The sequence below is a fragment of the Oncorhynchus mykiss genome, chromosome 6 (genome assembly GCF_057628025.1).
Source record: "Oncorhynchus mykiss isolate SJ-2025 chromosome 6, ASM5762802v1, whole genome shotgun sequence".
NCBI lineage: Eukaryota > Metazoa > Chordata > Actinopteri > Salmoniformes > Salmonidae > Oncorhynchus > Oncorhynchus mykiss.
In genome coordinates this window covers 4,027,501-4,046,347 of record NC_143027.1, presented here as the reverse complement: position 1 = coordinate 4,046,347, position 18,847 = coordinate 4,027,501, and the positions used below count along the sequence as shown (strand labels likewise).

At 41.3% G+C, this 18,847-nt stretch overlaps 1 protein-coding gene across 1 annotated transcript in view; it reads right to left on the bottom strand.

Annotated features, from left to right (window-relative positions):
• Positions 1–486: 486 nt before the first annotated feature.
• The window catches only part of LOC110525164 (uncharacterized), a 30,497-nt gene continuing 12,136 nt past the window's right edge, over positions 487–18,847 (bottom strand). The window contains exons 5-9 of the mRNA XM_036979227.2: positions 14,589–14,801; positions 14,384–14,467; positions 12,202–12,343; positions 7,084–7,246; positions 487–3,257 (exon numbers count right to left, since the gene is read on the bottom strand). Coding sequence (XP_036835122.1) covers positions 3,014–3,257; positions 7,084–7,246; positions 12,202–12,343; positions 14,384–14,467; positions 14,589–14,801 — 846 coding nt within the window. The 3' untranslated portion in view covers positions 487–3,013. The remainder of the gene's footprint in view (positions 3,258–7,083; positions 7,247–12,201; positions 12,344–14,383; positions 14,468–14,588; positions 14,802–18,847) is intronic.

The following is an 18,847-nucleotide window of genomic DNA, read 5'->3' as shown; positions in this document are numbered from 1 at the left end:
AGTGTCCCTATAACTGTGTAATTTACATGGCTAACACAGAGTGACTACAGTATAGTGTCCCTATAACTGTGTAATTTACATGGCTAGCACAGAGTGACTACAGTATAGTGTCTCTATAGCTGTAATTTACATGGCTAGCACAGTGACTACAGTATAGTGTCCCTATAACTGTGATTTACATGGCTAACACAGTGACTACAGTATAGTGTCCCTATAAATGTGTCATTTACATGGCTAACACACAGTGACTACAGTATAGTGTCCCTATAACTATAATTTACATGGCTAACACAGAGTGACTACAGTATAGTGTCCCTATAACTGTGTAATTTACATGGCTAGCACAGAGTGACTACAGTATAGCTGCATATTGGCACACCATCTATTCTACTGTAAAACTATGAGAACCCATTGCCAACGAACAAATCCTTTTGCAGTTATTTAAAAAAAAGAATAAAAAAGAATAATAATAATCCTTACAATGTATTTTACACGTGTTAATATTTTTTATTGAATCAATATGCATAACTATTAACAGCAGATATTCAACATGTTAAATACAGTAACAAGGTTTTTTGGGTCAATCCAGGAAGTACCCTGAAATTCCAATGACCTTCCATCAATCCTTTTGAATGGTTTACTTCCTGAATTGAAATGGAATTGACCCCAAACGCTGTAGAACAATGTACTGAATGCATTTTAATCAGATGTCCTATATAGTTGATGTCCTAACATTTAATTAAGCAAGATAATGTAATGTTCTCCTGGGTTGACCATAAACAAGGTAATGTAATGTCCTTCCTAGGTTTTGGCCTTTCTAGGGAGTTTTTCCTAGCCACCGTGCTTCTACACCTGCATTGCTTGCTGTTTGGGGGTTTTAGGCTGGGTTTCTGTACAGCACTTTGAGATATCAGCTGATGTACGAAGGGCTATATGAATACATTTGATTTGATTTGATGTGCCCTGGTTTGACCATATTAATGCAGCAGGTTATCAGTAGAAAATATACAATAGAACTGCTATCAGTCTCTGTCCCAACCGTACCCTATTCCCTATGTAGTGCACTGCCCATAGGACTCTGATCAAATGTAGTGCACCAAGTAGGGAATTAGGGTGCCATTTAGGGTTCCACATGGTACACATAATACTGGCTATATAAGGGCGTGGCCAAACTGATCCGTGGAGAACGGAAACAGAATTAGAAGGGATTTATTTTGGTCCGTGCAGAGTGTGTCTGATTGGCCAACGTCTCCATCGACCAATCAAAAAGTTAAACTCATCTGAAACTTTTCTGTCCATGAAAATGGATGGGACGTTGACGGTGGACGTTGATGGTAGACGTTGACAGTACGACTCCCATTGGAAATCATGGATACGTCATATAACGATATTTCTATAAAGGCTGAGTCTGGATATACTGTATACTGGGCCCTCTAGGATAGCTCACAGGCATCCTAGATAAACCAATATTCTCATACACCAGACTTACTGTAGGTCAAATATGTCAAATGCATGTTTAGTTTGCCTGGTATCTCTCCTTCATCAGATCCAGCAGCTATTATATTAAAATATCATTCAGTCTGTTTACGATCAGGGAACTACCATGAATATCATTCAGTCTGTTTACGATCAGGGAACTATCATGAATATCATTCAGTCTGTTTACGATCAGGGAACTATCAGAAATATCATTCAGTCTGTTTACGATCAGGGAACTACCATGAATATCATTCAGTCTGTTTACGATCAGGGAACTATCATGAATATCATTCAGTCTGTTTACGATCAGGGAACTATCATGAATATCATTCAGTCTGTTTACGATCAGGGAACTATCAGAAATATCATTCAGTCTGTTTACGATCAGGGAACTACCATGAATATCATTCAGTCTGTTTACGATCAGGGAACTATCATGAATATCATTCAGTCTGTTTACGATCAGGGAACTACCATGAATATCCTTCAGTCTGTTTACGATCAGGGAACTACCATGAATATCATTCAGTCTGTTTACGATCAGGGAACTATCATGAATATCATTCAGTCTGTTTACGATCAGGGAACTATCAGAAATATCATTCAGTCTGTTTACGATCAGGGAACTATCATGAATATCATTCAGTCTGTTTACGATCAGGGAACTATCATGAATATCATTCAGTCTGTTTACGATCAGGGAACTATCATGAATATCATTCAGTCTGTTTACGATCAGGGAACTATCAGAAATATCATTCAGTCTGTTTACGATCAGGGAATTATCATGAATATCATTCAGTCTGTTATGATCAGGGAACTACCATGAATATCATTCAGTCTGTTTACGATCAGGGAACTACCATGAATATCATTCAGTCTGTTTACGATCAGGGAACTACCATGAATATCATTCAGTCTGTTATGATCAGGAAACTATCAGAAATATCATTCAGTCTGTTTACGATCAGGGAACTATCAGAAATATCACTCAGTCTGTTTACGATCAGGGAACTATCATAAATATCATTCAGTCTGTTATGATCAGGGAATTATCAGAAATATCATTCAGTCTGTTTACGATCAGGGAACTCTCATAAATATCATTCAGTCTGTTATGATCAGGGAATTATCATAAATATCATTCAGTCTGTTTACGATCAGGGAACTATCATAAATATCACTCAGTCTGTTTACGATCAGGGAACTACCATGAATATCATTCAGTCTGTTTACGATCAGGGAACTATCATAAATATCATTCAGTCTGTTTACAATCGCAGGAACTATCATCAATCACACAGTAAAACACCAGAGGAAGAAGAGGAATCATTACTGAGATTAAAACAGAGCGATAAAACTGCTAAATGTTTTTAAGTCAAAAAGGTTCAATCCTGTAAGTTCAAGGTATCATAATAATGCACTGAAAAAGATGTAAACGAAGAATTGTGGCACATCATGAATGAATGAATGGATAATGTATTGAAGTTAAGTTAGTTTCCTTGTTGTGCAGAAGACCGGTCTAGAAGAACGCTCAGCAGTGACAGACCTGACCTATGAACTTGCTGTACTCCTGTTTGATGCAGCTGTACACTGTGTTGTAGAAGTGCCTGTCTGTCGCCATGAGATCGGTGACAATCTCGGTGTGGTCCATTTTAGGCATGAGGTACAGGGACACCTTGATCGAAAGGGAGGTGAGCAGCTCAGAGAACCGCTGGGAAGATGCCACCGGAACTATGATGTCACGCGTTCCGTGCAGCAAGCAGAAAGGTGGCAATCTGTTAGAACAGGGAAAGAAATTTTAAAAAAGTTGAGATATTACACCGAGTATACAAAACATTAAGAACACCTGCTCTTTCCATGACATAGACTGACCAGGTGAATCCAGGTGAAAGATATGATCCCTTATTGAAGTCACTTTTTAAATCCACTTCAAATCAGTGTAGATGAAGGGGAGGAGACAGGTTAAATAAGGATTTTTTTAAGCCTTGAGACAATTGAGACATGGATTGTGTATGTGTGTCATTCAGAGGGTGAATGGGAAAGACAAAATATGCCTTTGAACGGGGTATAGTCGTAGGTGCCAGGCGCAGCAGTTTGTGTCAACAACTGCAACGCTGTCTGGTTTTTCACGCTCAACAGTATCCCGTGTGTATCAAGAAGGGTCCACCACCCACCCATTTTTTTGCAAATACCTTATTTACATAAGTATTCAGACCCTTCGCTATGGGACTCGAAATTGAGCTCAGACGCATCCTGTTTCCGTTGATCATCCTTGAGTTGTTTCAACAACTTGATTGGAGTCCACCTGTGGTAAATTCAATTGATTGGACATGATTTGGAAAGACACACAGCTGTCTATATAAGGTCCCACAGTTGACAGTGCATGTCAGAGCAAAAACCAAGCCATGAGGTCGAAGGAATTGTCCGTAGAGATCTGAGACAGGATTATTTCGAGGCACAGATCTGGGGAAGAGTACCAAAAAATGTATGCAGCATTGAAGGTTCCCAAGAACACAGTGGCCTCCATCATTCTTGAATGGAAGAAGTTTGGAACCACCAACACTCTTCCTAGAGCTGGCCACCCGGCAAAGTACAGAGAGGTCCTTGATGAAAACCTGCTCCAGAGCACTCAGGACCTCAGGCTGGGGGTGAAGGTTCACCTTCCAACAGCACAACAACCCCAAGCACACAGCCAAGACAATGCACGAGTGGCTTCGGGACAAGTCTCTGAATGTCCTTGAGTGGCCCATCTTGAACCCGATCTCTGACAGAGATCTGAAAATCGCTGTGCAGCAACGCTCCCCATCCAACCTGACAGAGCTTGAGAGGATCTGCAGAGAAGAATGGGAGAAACTCCCCAAATAGAGGTGTGCCAAGCTTGTAGCATCAAACCCAAGAAGACTGGAGGCTGTAGTCACTGCCAAACGTGCTTCAACAAAGTACTGAGAAAAGGGTCTGAATAATTATGTAAATGTAATATTTCAGTTGTTTGTTTTTAATACATTTTATCCATTTTCAATACATTTCTAAAAACCTGTTTTTGCTTTGTCATTATGGTGTAATGTGTGTAGACTGATGAGAGAAAATTAACAATTGAATCCATTTTTTTGAATAAGTCTGTAACAAAATGTGTAAAAAAAATCCAAGGGGTCTGAATACTTTCTGAATGCACTGTATATAAACCCACTGCAGAATGGGGGGGAAGAACGAAAATAATGATTTCTAAAAAACAAATAAAGGTAGACTAAATGCTAGAAAGTCATATTTCCTCCTTCCGTTCCCCTAATAAGTCATATTTCCTCTTTCCGTTCCCCTAATAAGTCATATTTCCTCTTTCCGTTCCCCTAATAAGTCATATTTCCTCTTTCCGTTCCCCTAATAAGTCATATTTCCTCTTTCCGTTCCCCTAATAAGTCATATTTCCTCTTTCCGTTCCCCTAATAAGTCATATTTCCTCCTTCCGTTCCTCTAATAAGTCATATTTCTTCTTTCCGTTCCCCTAATAAGTCATATTTCCTCCTTCCGTTCCCCTAATAAGTCATATTTCCTCTTTCCGTTCCCCTAATAAGTCATATTTCCTCTTTCCGTTCCCCTAATAAGTCATATTTCCTCTTTCCGTTCCCCTAATAAGTCATATTTCCTCTTTCCGTTCCCCTAATAAGTCATATTTCCTCCTTCCGCTCCCCTAATAAGTCATATTTCCTCTTTCCGTTCCCCTAATAAGTCATATTTCCTCTTTCCGTTCCCCTAATAAGTCATATTTCCTCTTTCCGTTCCCCTAATAAGTCATATTTCCTCTTTCCGTTCCCCTAATAAGTCATATTTCCTCTTTCCGTTCCCCTAATAAGTCATATTTCCTCTTTCCGTTCCCCTAATAAGTCATATTTCCTCTTTCCGTTCCCCTAATAAGTCATATTTCCTCTTTCCGTTCCCCTAATAAGTCATATTTCCTCTTTCCGTTCCCCTAATAAGTCATATTTCCTCTTTCCGTTCCACTAATAAGTCATATTTCATCTTTCCGTTCCCCTAATAAGTCATATTTCCTCTTTCCGTTCCTCTAATAAGTCATATTTCCTCTTTCCGTTCCCCTAATAAGTCATATTTCCTCTTTCCGTTCCCCTAATAAGTCATATTTCCTCTTTCCGCTCCCCTAATAAGTCATATTACCTCTTTCCGTTCCCCTAATAAGTCATATTACCTCTTTCCGTTCCCCTAATAAGTCATATTTCTTCTTTCCGTTCCCCTAATAAGTCATATTTCCTCCTTCCGCTCCCCTAATAAGTCATATTTCCTCTTTCCGTTCCCCTAATAAGTCATATTTCCTCTTTCCGTTCCCCTAATAAGTCATATTTCCTCTTTCCGTTCCCCTAATAAGTCATATTTCCTCTTTCCGTTCCCCTAATAAGTCATATTTCCTCTTTCCGTTCCCCTAATAAGTCATATTTCCTCTTTCCGTTCCCCTAATAAGTCATATTTCCTCTTTCCGTTCCACTAATAAGTCATATTTCCTCTTTCCGTTCCCCTAATAAGTCATATTTCCTCTTTCCGTTCCTCTAATAAGTCATATTTCCTCTTTCCGTTCCCCTAATAAGTCATATTTCCTCTTTCCGTTCCCCTAATAAGTCATATTTCCTCTTTCCGCTCCCCTAATAAGTCATATTACCTCTTTCCGTTCCCCTAATAAGTCATATTACCTCTTTCCGTTCCCCTAATAAGTCATATTTCTTCTTTCCGTTCCCCTAATAAGTCATATTTCCTCCTTCCGCTCCCCTAATAAGTCATATTTCCTCTTTCCGTTCCCCTAATAAGTCATATTTCCTCTTTCCGTTCCCCTAATAAGTCATATTTCCTCTTTCCGTTCCCCTAATAAGTCATATTTCCTCTTTCCGTTCCCCTAATAAGTCATATTTCCTCCTTCCGCTCCCCTAATAAGTCATATTTCCTCCTTCCGTTCCCCTAATAAGTCATATTTCTTCTTTCCGTTCCCCTAATAAGTCATATTTCCTCTTTCCGTTCCCCTAATAAGTCATATTTCCTCCTTCCGCTCCCCTAATAAGTCATATTTCCTCCTTCCGTTCCCCTAATAAGTCATATTTCTTCTTTCCGTTCCCCTAATAAGTCATATTTCCTCTTTCCGCTCCCCTAATAAGTCATATTTCCTCCTTCCGTTCCCCTAATAAGTCATATTTCTTCTTTCCGTTCCCCTAATAAGTCATATTTCCTCCTTCCGTTCCCCTAATAAGTCATGTTTCTTCTTTCCGTTCCCCTAATAAGTCATATTTCCTCCTTCCGCTCCCCTAATAAGTCATATTTCCTCTTTCCGTTCCCCTAATAAGTCATATTTCCTCTTTCCGTTCCCCTAATAAGTCATATTTCCTCTTTCCGTTTCTCTAATAAGTCATATTTCCTCTTTCCGTTCCCCTAATAAGTCATATTTCCTCTTTCCGTTCCCCTAATAAGTAATATTTCCTCTTTCCGTTCCCCAAATAAGTCATATTTCCGTTCCCCAATTTGTTCTTCAACGGTGTATTTAAACACAAAGTATCATCAGAACCCAGACGAGATCTATCAACTTCATCATCAATTTCAGTACAACAATACCTTTTCAGTTGCTCCTCGCTGAATTTCTTCAGTAGGTGTGTGGGTGAATAATAAGGGAAGTTCTCCAGTCCATTCATGGCTTTGTGCATCGTAGAGACATACTCCACAGCTCTCATCTGTTCATGCTCGTAGTGGTCCACGATGTTGTACACTCCACTCAAACCTGTACAGACAACAAAACACCATGTCAGAAACAAAAGTCACAGAGCTTTAATTTATCTTCATTTATTTATATATATTTCTTAATTTAATTTTCTAGAGTTATAGAATAATAGTGAAGACATCGAAAGTATTAATTAACACATATGGAATCATGTAGTAACCAAAAAAAGTGTTAAACAAATCCAAATATGTTTTATATTTGAGATTCTTCTAAGTAGCCGACCTTTGCCTTGATGACAGCTTTGAACACTCTTGGCATTCTCTCAACCAGCTTCATGAGGAATGTTAAAAGTTAATTTGTGGATTCTTTTTTCTCCCCTTGATGCGTTTGAGCCAAACAATCGTGCTGTGACAAGGTGTAACGATGTGCGCCGAGTCGGGATCAAGTTCAGGGAGTGAGTGTTTTAATAAATAGATAAATAAATAAATAAATAATAGTTAATAAATAAACATAACACAAAAACAGAAACCGTGGACGGATGGCGGCTTTCACGACAAAACTGAAAGGCCGAAACACAGCATTTAACCATGGAAAGAGGTCTGGGAATATGGCTGAATATAAACAGTTACAAGCAAAATGTCGGTAAAAGGACAAGGTGGAGTTGCAATTCAAACGGCTCAGACACGAGATGTATGTGGCAGGGCCTACAGGAAATCAAGGACTACAAAAAGAAACACAAGATGTATGTGGCAGGGCCTACAGGAAATCAAGGACTACAAAAAGAAACACGAGATGTATGTGGCAGGGCCTACAGGAAATCAAGGACTACAAAAAGAAACACGAGATGTATGTGGCAGCGCCTACAGGAAATCAAGGACTACAAAAAGAAACACGAGATGTATGTGGCAGGGCCTACAGGAAATCAAGGACTACAAAAAGAAACACGAGATGTATGTGGCAGGGCCTACAGGAAATCAAGGACTACAAAAAGAAACACGAGATGTATGTGGCAGGGCCTACAGGAAATCAAGGACTACAAAAAGAAACACGAGATGTATGTGGCAGGGCCTACAGGAAATCAAGGACTACAAAAAGAAACACGAGATGTGTGTGGCAGGGCCTACAGGAAATCAAGGACTACAAAAAGAAACACGAGATGTATGTGGCAGCGCCTACAGGAAATCAAGGACTACAAAAAGAAAACCAGCCACGTCACGAACACCGACGTCTTGCTTCCAGACAAACTAAACACCTTCTTTGCCCGCTTTCAGGATAATACAGTGCCACCGTCGCGGCCCGCTAAGTAGGACTGCACCCCCCCCCCCCTCCTTCTCCATGGCAGACGTGAGTAAGACATTTAAACGTGTTAACCCCCGTAAGGCTGCCAGCCCAAACAGCATCCCTAGCTGCGTCCTCGGAGAATGCGCAAACCAGCTGGCTGGTGTGTTTACGGACATATTCAATCGCTCTCTATCCCAGTCTGTTTATTTGTCCCCACATTCTTCAAGATGGCCACCACTGTTCCTGTTCCCAAGAAAGATAAGATAACTGAACTAAATGACTACCGCTCCATAGCACTCACTTCTGTCATCTTGAAGTACTTTGAGAGACTAGTCAAGGATCATATCACCTCCACCTTACCGGCCACCCTAGTTTGCATACCGCCCCAACAGGTTCACAGACGACGCAATCGCCATCATACTGGACACTGCCCTGTTCCATCTGGACAAGAGGAATACCTATGTAAGAGTGCTGTTCATTGACTACAGCTCAGCATTCAACACCACAGAACCCTCCAAGCTCAACATCAAGCTGGAGGCCCTGGGTCTCAACCTCGCCATGTGAAATTGGGTCCTGGACTTTCTGACGGGCCGTCCTCAGGTGGTAAAGGTAGGAAACAACATCTCCACTTCGCTGACCCTCAACACTGGGGCCACAGAAGGGTGCGTGCTCAGCCCCCTCCTGTACTCCCTGTTCACCCACGGCTGGGTGGCCATGTACGCCTCCAAACTCAATCATCAAGTTTGCAGACGACACAACAGTAGTGGGCTTGATTACCAAGGTGAAGCTGGTTGAGAGAAATGCCAAGAGTGTACAAAGCTGTCATCAAGGCAAAGGGTGGCTACTTTGAAGAATCTAAAATATATTTTGATTTGCTTAACACATTTTTGTTTACTACATGATTCCATATGTGTTATTTAATAGTTTTGATGTCTTCAATATTATTCTATAATGTAGAGAATAGTCAATTTAAAGAAAAACCCTTGAATGAGTCGGTGTGTCCAAATGTTTGACTGGTACTGTGTGTGTATTAAATATATAACAAACTTTATACATTCATTTAGGTCAATTGTACATCCAATTAGGTCAATATTGTATGTTTATAAAGATCTATAAACATGTTATAGACATATATGCCATGTTATAAACATATAAGCTATGCAATAAAAATCTATAAACCACATATTGACCTGTATCTATAAACCACATATTGACCTGTATCTATAAACCACATATTGACCTGTATCTATAAACCACATATTGACCTGTTACCACATATTGACCTGTATCTATAAACCACATATTGACCTGTTACCACATATTGACCTGTAACTATAAACCACGTATTGACCTGTAACGATAAACCACATATTGACCTGTAACTATAAACCACATATTGACCTGTATCTATAAACCACATATTGACCTGTATCTATAAACCACATATTGACCTGTAACGATAAACCACATATTGACCTGTAACGATAAACCACATATTGACCTGTATCTATAAACCACATATTGACCTGTAACTATAAACCACATATTGACCTGTTACCACATATTGACCTGTATCTATAAACCACATATTGACCTGTAACGATAAACCACGTATTGACCTGTATCTATAAACCACATATTGACCTGTATCTATAAACCACATATTGACCTGTATCTATAAACCACATATTGACCTGTATCTATAAACCACATATTGACCTGTAACTATAAACCACGTATTGACCTGTATCTATAAACCACATATTGACCTGTAACGATAAACCACATATTGACCTGTAACTATAAACCACATATTGACCTGTTACCACATATTGACCTGTATCTATAAACCACATATTGACCTGTAACGATAAACCACATATTGACCTGTAACTATAAACCACATATTGACCTGTTACCACATATTGACCTGTATCTATAAACCACATATTGACCTGTAACTATAAACCACATATTGACCTGTTACCACATATTGACCTGTATCTATAAACCACATATTGACCTGTATCTATAAACCACATATTGACCTGTTACCACATATTGACCTGTATCTATAAACCACATATTGACCTGTAACTATAAACCACATATTGACCTGTTACCACATATTGACCTGTATCTATAAACCACATATTGACCTGTATCTATAAACCACATATTGACCTGTTACCACATATTGACCTGTATCTATAAACCACATATTGACCTGTATCTATAAACCACATATTGACCTGTAACTATAAACCACATATTGACCTGTAACTATAAACCACATATTGACCTGTAACTCTATAAACCACATATTGACCTGTAACGATAAACCACATATTGACCTGTAACTATAAACCACATATTGACCTGTATCTATAAACCACATATTGACCTGTTACCACATATTGACCTGTATCTATAAACCACATATTGACCTGTAACTATAAACCACATATTGACCTGTAACTATAAACCACATATTGACCTGTATCTATAAACCACATATTGACCTGTTACCACATATTGACCTGTATCTATAAACCACATATTGACCTGTATCTATAAACCACATATTGACCTGTATCTATAAACCACGTATTGACCTGTATCTATAAACCACATATTGACCTGTTACCACATATTGACCTGTTACCACATATTGACCTGTATCTATAAACCACATATTGACCTGTAACTATAAACCACATATTGACCTGTATCTATAAACCACATATTGACCTGTTACCACATATTGACCTGTATCTATAAACCACATATTGACCTGTATCTATAAACCACATATTGACCTGTATCTATAAACCACATATTGACCTGTAACTATAAACCACATATTGACCTGTTACCACATATTGACCTGTATCTATAAACCACATATTGACCTGTATCTATAAACCACATATTGACCTGTATCTATAAACCACATATTGACCTGTATCTATAAACCACATATTGACCTGTATCTATAAACCACATATTGACCTGTATCTATAAACCACATATTGACCTGTATCTATAAACCACATATTGACCTGTAACTATAAACCACATATTGACCTGTATCTATAAACCACATATTGACCTGTATCTATAAACCACATATTGACCTGTATCTATAAACCACGTATTGACCTGTAACTATAAACCACATATTGACCTGTATCTATAAACCACATATTGACCTGTAACTATAAACCACATATTGACCTGTATCTATAAACCACGTATTGACCTGTAACGATAAACCACATATTGACCTGTATCTATAAACCACATATTGACCTGTAACTATAAACCACATATTGACCTGTTACCACATATTGACCTGTATCTATAAACCACATATTGACCTGTAACTATAAACCACATATTGACCTGTATCTATAAACCACATATTGACCTGTATCTATAAACCACATATTGACCTGTATCTATAAACCACATATTGACCTGTTACCACATATTGACCTGTATCTATAAACCACATATTGACCTGTAACTATAAACCACATATTGACCTGTAACTATAAACCATATATTGACCTGTTACCACATATTGACCTGTATCTATGAACCACATATTGACCTGTATCTATAAACCACATATTGACCTGTTACCACATATTGGCCTGTATCTATAAACCACATATTGGCCTGTATCTATAAACCACATATTGACCTGTATCTATAAACCACATATTGACCTGTGACTCCTCTGATTGCCATGGTGATCTCTGTCTGCTTCTTGGCTTCTATAAAGAGCTCGTCTCGTCCCTCGACCATGAACAGCACGGTTAGAGCTGCTAGGTGAGCCCCAGCGGAGTGACCGATTAACACAATGTTATCCTGCACAGACAACATAGTGGATATCAATACCTGTTAACTGTTTATTACCCACTTTACAAACTAAAAATTAACAGTTTATGAACGACTAACACAATGTTATCCTGCACAGACAACAGGTAGGCACAGGGGGGTGAATATCAACCAATGTGTTATAACAGCTTATTACACCTTTATAAACTATATACAGTGGGGCAAAAAAGTATTTAGTCAGCCACCAATTGTGCAAGTTCTCCAACTTAAAAAGATGAGAGAGGCCTGTAATGTTCATCATAGGTCCACTTCAACTATGACAGACAAAATGAGAAAAACAATCCAGAAAATCACATTGTAGGATTTTTAATGAATTTATTTGCAAATTATGGTGGAAAATAAGTATTTGGTCACCTACAAACAAGCAAGATTTCTGGCTCTCACAGACCTGTAACAACTTCTTTAAGAGGCTCCTCTGTCCTCCACTTGTTACCTGCATTAATGGCACCTGTTTGAACTTGTTATCAGTATAAAAGACACCTGTCCACAGCCTCAAACAGTCACACTCCAAACTCCACTATGGCCAAGACCAAAGAGCTGTCAAAGGACACCAGAAACAAAATTGTAGACCTGCACCAGGCTGGGAAGACTGAATCTGCAATAGGTAAGCAGCTTGGTTTGAAGAAATCAACTCTGGGAGCAATTATTAGGAAATGGAAGACATACAAGACCACTGATAATCTCCCTCGATCTGCGGCTCCACGCAAGATCTCACCCCGTGGGGTCAAAATGATCACAAGAACGGTGAGCAATTACCCCAGAACCACACGGGGGGACCTAGTGAATGACCTGCAGAGAGCTGGGACCAAAGTAACAAAGCCTACCATCAGTAACACACTACGCCGCCAGGGACTCAAATCCTGCAGGGGCAGACGTGTCCCCCTGCTTAAGCCAGTACATGTCCAGGCCCATCTGAAGTTTGCTAGAGAGCATTTGGATGATCCAGAAGAAGATTGGGAGAATGTCATATGGTCAGATGAAACCAAAATATTACTTTTTGGTAAAAACTCAACTCGTCGTGTTTGGAGGACAAAGAATGCTGAGTTGCATCTAATTAACACCATACCTACAGTGAAGCATGGGGGTGGAAACATCATGCTTTGGGGCTGTTTTTCTGTAAAGGGACCAGGATGACTGATCCGTGTAAAGGAAAGAATGAATGGGGCCATGTATCGTGAGATTTTGAGTGAAAACCTCCTTCCATCAGCAAGGGCATTGAAGATGAAACGTGGCTGGGTCTTTCAGCATGACAATGATCCCAAACACACCGCCCGGGCAACGAAGGAGTGGCTTCGTAAGAAGCATTTCAAGGTCCTGGAGTGGCCAAGCCAGTCTCCAGATCTCAACCCCATAGAAAATTTTTGGAGGGAGTTGAAAGTCCGTGTTGCCCAGCAACAGCCCCAAAACATCACTGCTCTAGAGGAGATCTGCATGGAGGAATGGGCCAAAACACCAGCAACAGTGTGTGAAAACCTTGTGAAGTCATTGCCATCAAAGGGTATATAACAAAGTATTGAGATAAACTTTTGTTATTGACCAAATACTTACTTTCCACCATAATTTGCAAATAAATTTATTCAAAATCCTACAATGTGATTTTCTGGATTTGTTTCCCTAATTTTGTCTGTCATAGTTGAAGTGTACCTAGGATGAAAATTACAGGCCTCTCTCATCTTTTTAAGTGGGAGAACTTGCACAATTGGTGGCTGACTAAATACTTTTTTGCCCCACTGTATTAACTTACAGGTTAGTGTTTATTAACCTTATAAAGGGTATTTTAACACTATACTGTCCTGTGAATAGACAACAGACACAGGAGGGTGTATATAAACATTGCATTTATGAATAATCTTCAGTTAAGGGCCTTATAAAAACGTAACATCCCATTGACGTCAATGCATTAAAGTGAAAATGCTGAATAAATAAGTTTGAATAGGCCTCCGTGATACACACCAACGTGTTACACTGTAATTGTTAAACCTGAATTCATCTACTGTTTGCATCGCTTACTTTGTCAAAGTTGAACTTATGGCCGTTCTCCCTCGCCCAAACGAGACAGTCGGCGATATCTTGAACCATACACAAAACATTACCCTGGAAAGAAGATTAAAGTCAAATTCGATGTGTACGCTCGCTCACTGAATATGACAGCGACTGTGTCCTTTAAAAAAAAATTGTTTCAGCTCTATTGTTATGGTCGTGGAGGGAGTCTTACCTTCGGGTAGGTGGAATAGTCCGGACAGATCACCGTTGCGCTGAGCTCCTTAGCCATCTGCATGGCCAGTAGACAGTATATGGACCTCTCCCCTGAACCCCAGCCTCCCCCGTATATAAACACTACCACGGGCACCTGCTCACTGCCTGGCTGGGCCACTGTGGGAGAATAGTACAAGTCCAGCCGGTTGCTACGACGACCAAACGTGATGCCCTTAAGAAAGACGAGAGGAGGGAGAAGAAGAAGAAGAAGAAGTGACGCTTTCACATTCAGTTATGATGAGGTACATAGCTCCTATTATCACCACAGTCAGCTCCTATTATCACCACAGTCAGCTCCTATTATCACCACAGTCAGCTCCTATTATCACCACAGTCAGCTCCTATTATCACCACAGTCAGCTCCTATTATCACCACAGCCAGCTCCTATTATCACCACAGTCAGCTCCTATTATCACCACAGTCAGCTCCTATTATCACCACAGTCAGCTCCTATTATCACCACAGTCAGATCCTATTATCACCACAGTCAGCTCCTATTATCACCACAGTCAGATCCTATTATCACCACAGTCAGCTCCTATTATCACCACAGTCAGATCCTATTATCACCACAGTCAGCTCCTATTATCACCACAGTCAGCTCCTATTATCACCACAGTCAGATCCTATTATCACCACAGTCAGCTCCTATTATCACCACAGTCAGATCCTATTATCACCACAGTCAGCTCCTATTATCACCACAGCCAGCTCCTATTATCACCACAGTCAGCTCCTATTATCACCACAGCCAGCTCCTATTATCACCACAGTCAGCTCCTATTATCACCACAGCCAGCTCCTATTATCACCACAGTCAGCTCCTATTATCACCACAGTCAGCTCCTATTATCACCACAGTCAGCTCCTATTATCACCACAGTCAGCTCCTATTATCACCACAGTCAGCTCCTATTATCACCACAGTCAACTCCTATTATCACCACACTCAGCTCCTATTATCACCACAGTCAGCTCCTATTATCACCACAGTCAGCTCCTATTATCACCACAGTCAACTCCTATTATCACCACAGCCAGCTCCTATTATCACCACAGTCAGCTCCTATTATCACCACACTCAGCTCCTATTATCACCACAGTCAGCTCCTATTATCACCACAGTCAGCTCCTATTATCACCACACTCAGCTCCTATTATCACCACAGTCAACTCCTATTATCACCACAGTCAGCTCCTATTATCACCACAGTCAACTCCTATTATCACCACACTCAGCTCCTATTATCACCACAGTCAGCTCCTATTATCACCACAGTCAGCTCCTATTATCACCACAGTCAACTCCTATTATCACCACAGCCAGCTCCTATTATCACCACAGTCAGCTCCTATTATCACCACACTCAGCTCCTATTATCACCACAGTCAGCTCCTATTATCACCACAGTCAGCTCCTATTATCACCACACTCAGCTCCTATTATCACCACAGTCAACTCCTATTATCACCACAGTCAGCTCCTATTATCACCACAGTCAGCTCCTATTATCACTACAGTCAGCTCCTATTATCACCACAGTCAGCTCCTATTATCGCTACAGTCAGCACCTATTATCACCATAGTCAGCTCCTAATATCACCACAGTCAGCTCCTATTATCACCACAGTCAGCTCCTATTATCACCACAGTCAGCTCCTATTATCACCACAGTCAGATCCTATTATCACCACAGTCAGCTCCTATTATCACCACAGTCAGCTCCTATTATCACCACAGTCAGCTCCTATTACCACCACAGTCAGATCCTATTATCACCACAGTCAGCTCCTATTATCACCACAGTCAGCTCCTATTACCACCACAGTCAGCTCCTATTATCACTACAGTCAGCTCCTATTATCACCACAGTCAGCTCCTATTATCGCTACAGTCAGCTCCTATTATCACCACAGTCAGCTCCTAATATCACCACAGTCAGCTCCTATTATCACCACAGTCAGCTCCTATTATCACCACAGTCAGCTCCTATTATCACCACAGTCAGCTCCTATTATCACCACAGTCAGCTCCTATTATCACCACAGTCAGCTCCTAATATCACCACAGTCAGCTCCTATTATCACCACAGTCAGCTCCTATTATCACCACAGTCAGCTCCTATTATCACCACAGTCAGCTATGCTAAATCTGCATAATCAGAAAAGAAACAACTATAATCATCCTCTACCACTATTCCTAGAGAAAATATTTTTGGGACAGATCACCGGACAGATCAGCTCAGAATAAAAGATTTATAAACTCAGCAAAAAAAGAAACGTCCCTTTTTCAGGACCCTGTTTTTCAAAGATAATTAGTAAAAATCCAAATAACTTCACAGATCTTCATTGTAAAGGGTTTAAACACTGTTTCCCATGCTTGGTTCAATGAACTATAAACAATTAATGAACATGCACCTGTGGAACGGTCGTTAAGACACTGAGAGCTTACAGACGGTAGGCAATTAAGGTCACAGTTATGAAAACGTAGGACACTAAAGAGGCCTTTCTACTGACTCTGAAAAACACCAAAAGAAAGATGCCCAGGGTCCCTGCTTATCTGTGTGAATGTGCAAGGAGGCATGAGGACTGCAGATCACGTGTAACAACACCTGCACAGGATCGGTACATCCAAACATCACACCTGCGGGACAGGTACAGCAACAACAACTGCCCGAGTTACACCAGGAACGCACAATCCCTCCATCAGTGCTCAGACTGTCCGCAATAGGCTGAGAGAGGCTGGACTGAGGGCTTGTAGGCCTGTGGTAAGGCAGGTCTTCACCAGACATCACCGGCAACAACGTCACCTATGGGCACAAACCCATCATCGCTGGACCAGACAGAACTGGCAAAAAGTGCTCTTCACTGATGAGTTGCGATTTTATCTCACCAGGGACGATGGTCAGATTCTCGCTTATCGTCGAAGGAATGAGCGTTACACCGAGGTCTGAACTCTGGAGCAGGATCAATTTGGAGGTGGAGGGTCCGTCATGGTCTGGGGCGGTGTGTCACAGCATCATCGCACTGAGCTTGTCATTGCAGGCAATCTCAACGCTGTGCGTTACAGGGAAGACATCCTCCTCCCTCATGTGGTACCCTTCCTGCAGGCTCATCCTGACATGACCCTCCAGCATGACAATGCCACCAGCCATACTGCTCATTCTGTGCGTGATTTCCTGCAAGACAGGAATGTCAGTGTTCTGCCATGGCCAGCAAAGAGCCCGGATCTCAATCACATTAAGCACGCCTGGGAACTGTTGGATCGGAGGGTGAGGGGTAGGGCCATTCCCCCCAGAAATGTCTGGGACCTGTTGGATCGGAGGGTGAGGGCTAGGGCCATTCCCCCCAGAAATGTCTGGGAACTTGCAGGTGCCTTGGTGGAAGAGTGGGGTAACATCTCCCAACAAGAACTGGCAAATCTGGTGCAGTCCATGAGGAGGAGATACACTGCAGTACTTAATGCAGCTGGTGGCCACACCAGATACTGACTGTTACTTTTGATTTTGAACCCCCCCCCCCCCCCCCCTTTGTTCAGGGACACATTATTCAATTTCTGTTAGTCACATGTCTGTGGAACTTGTTCAGTTTATGTCTCAGTTGTTGAATCTTGTTATGTACATACAAATATTTACACATGTTAAGTTTGCTGAAAATAAACGCAGTTGACAGTGAGAGGACGTTTTTTTTTTTGCTGATTTTGTGAAACTTTTATTTGTACTTTTACCCCTTTTTCTCCCCAATTTCGTGGCATCCAATTAGTAGTTACACTCTTGTCCTATCGCTGCAACTCCCCTACGGACTCAGGGGAGGCAAGGGTCGAGAGCCATGCATCCTCCGAAACACGACCCTGCCAAGCCGTACTGCTTCTTGACACACTGCTCGCTCCCGGAAGTCAGCCGCACCAATGTGTGAAACACCGTCCAGCTGGTGCCCGTCCCGCCACAAGGAATCACGACCGGCCAAACCCTCCGCTAACCCGGACGACCCTGGGCCAAACCCTCCGCTAACCCGGACGACGCTGGGCCAAACCCTCCCCTAACCCGGACGACACTGGGCCAAACCCTCCGCTAACCTGGACGACGCTGGGCCAAACCCTCCCCTAACCCGGACGACACTGGGCCAAACCCTCCCCTAACCCGGACGACGCTGGGCCAAACCCTCCGCTAACCCGGACGACGCTGGGCCAAACCCTCCCCTAACCCGGACGACGCTGG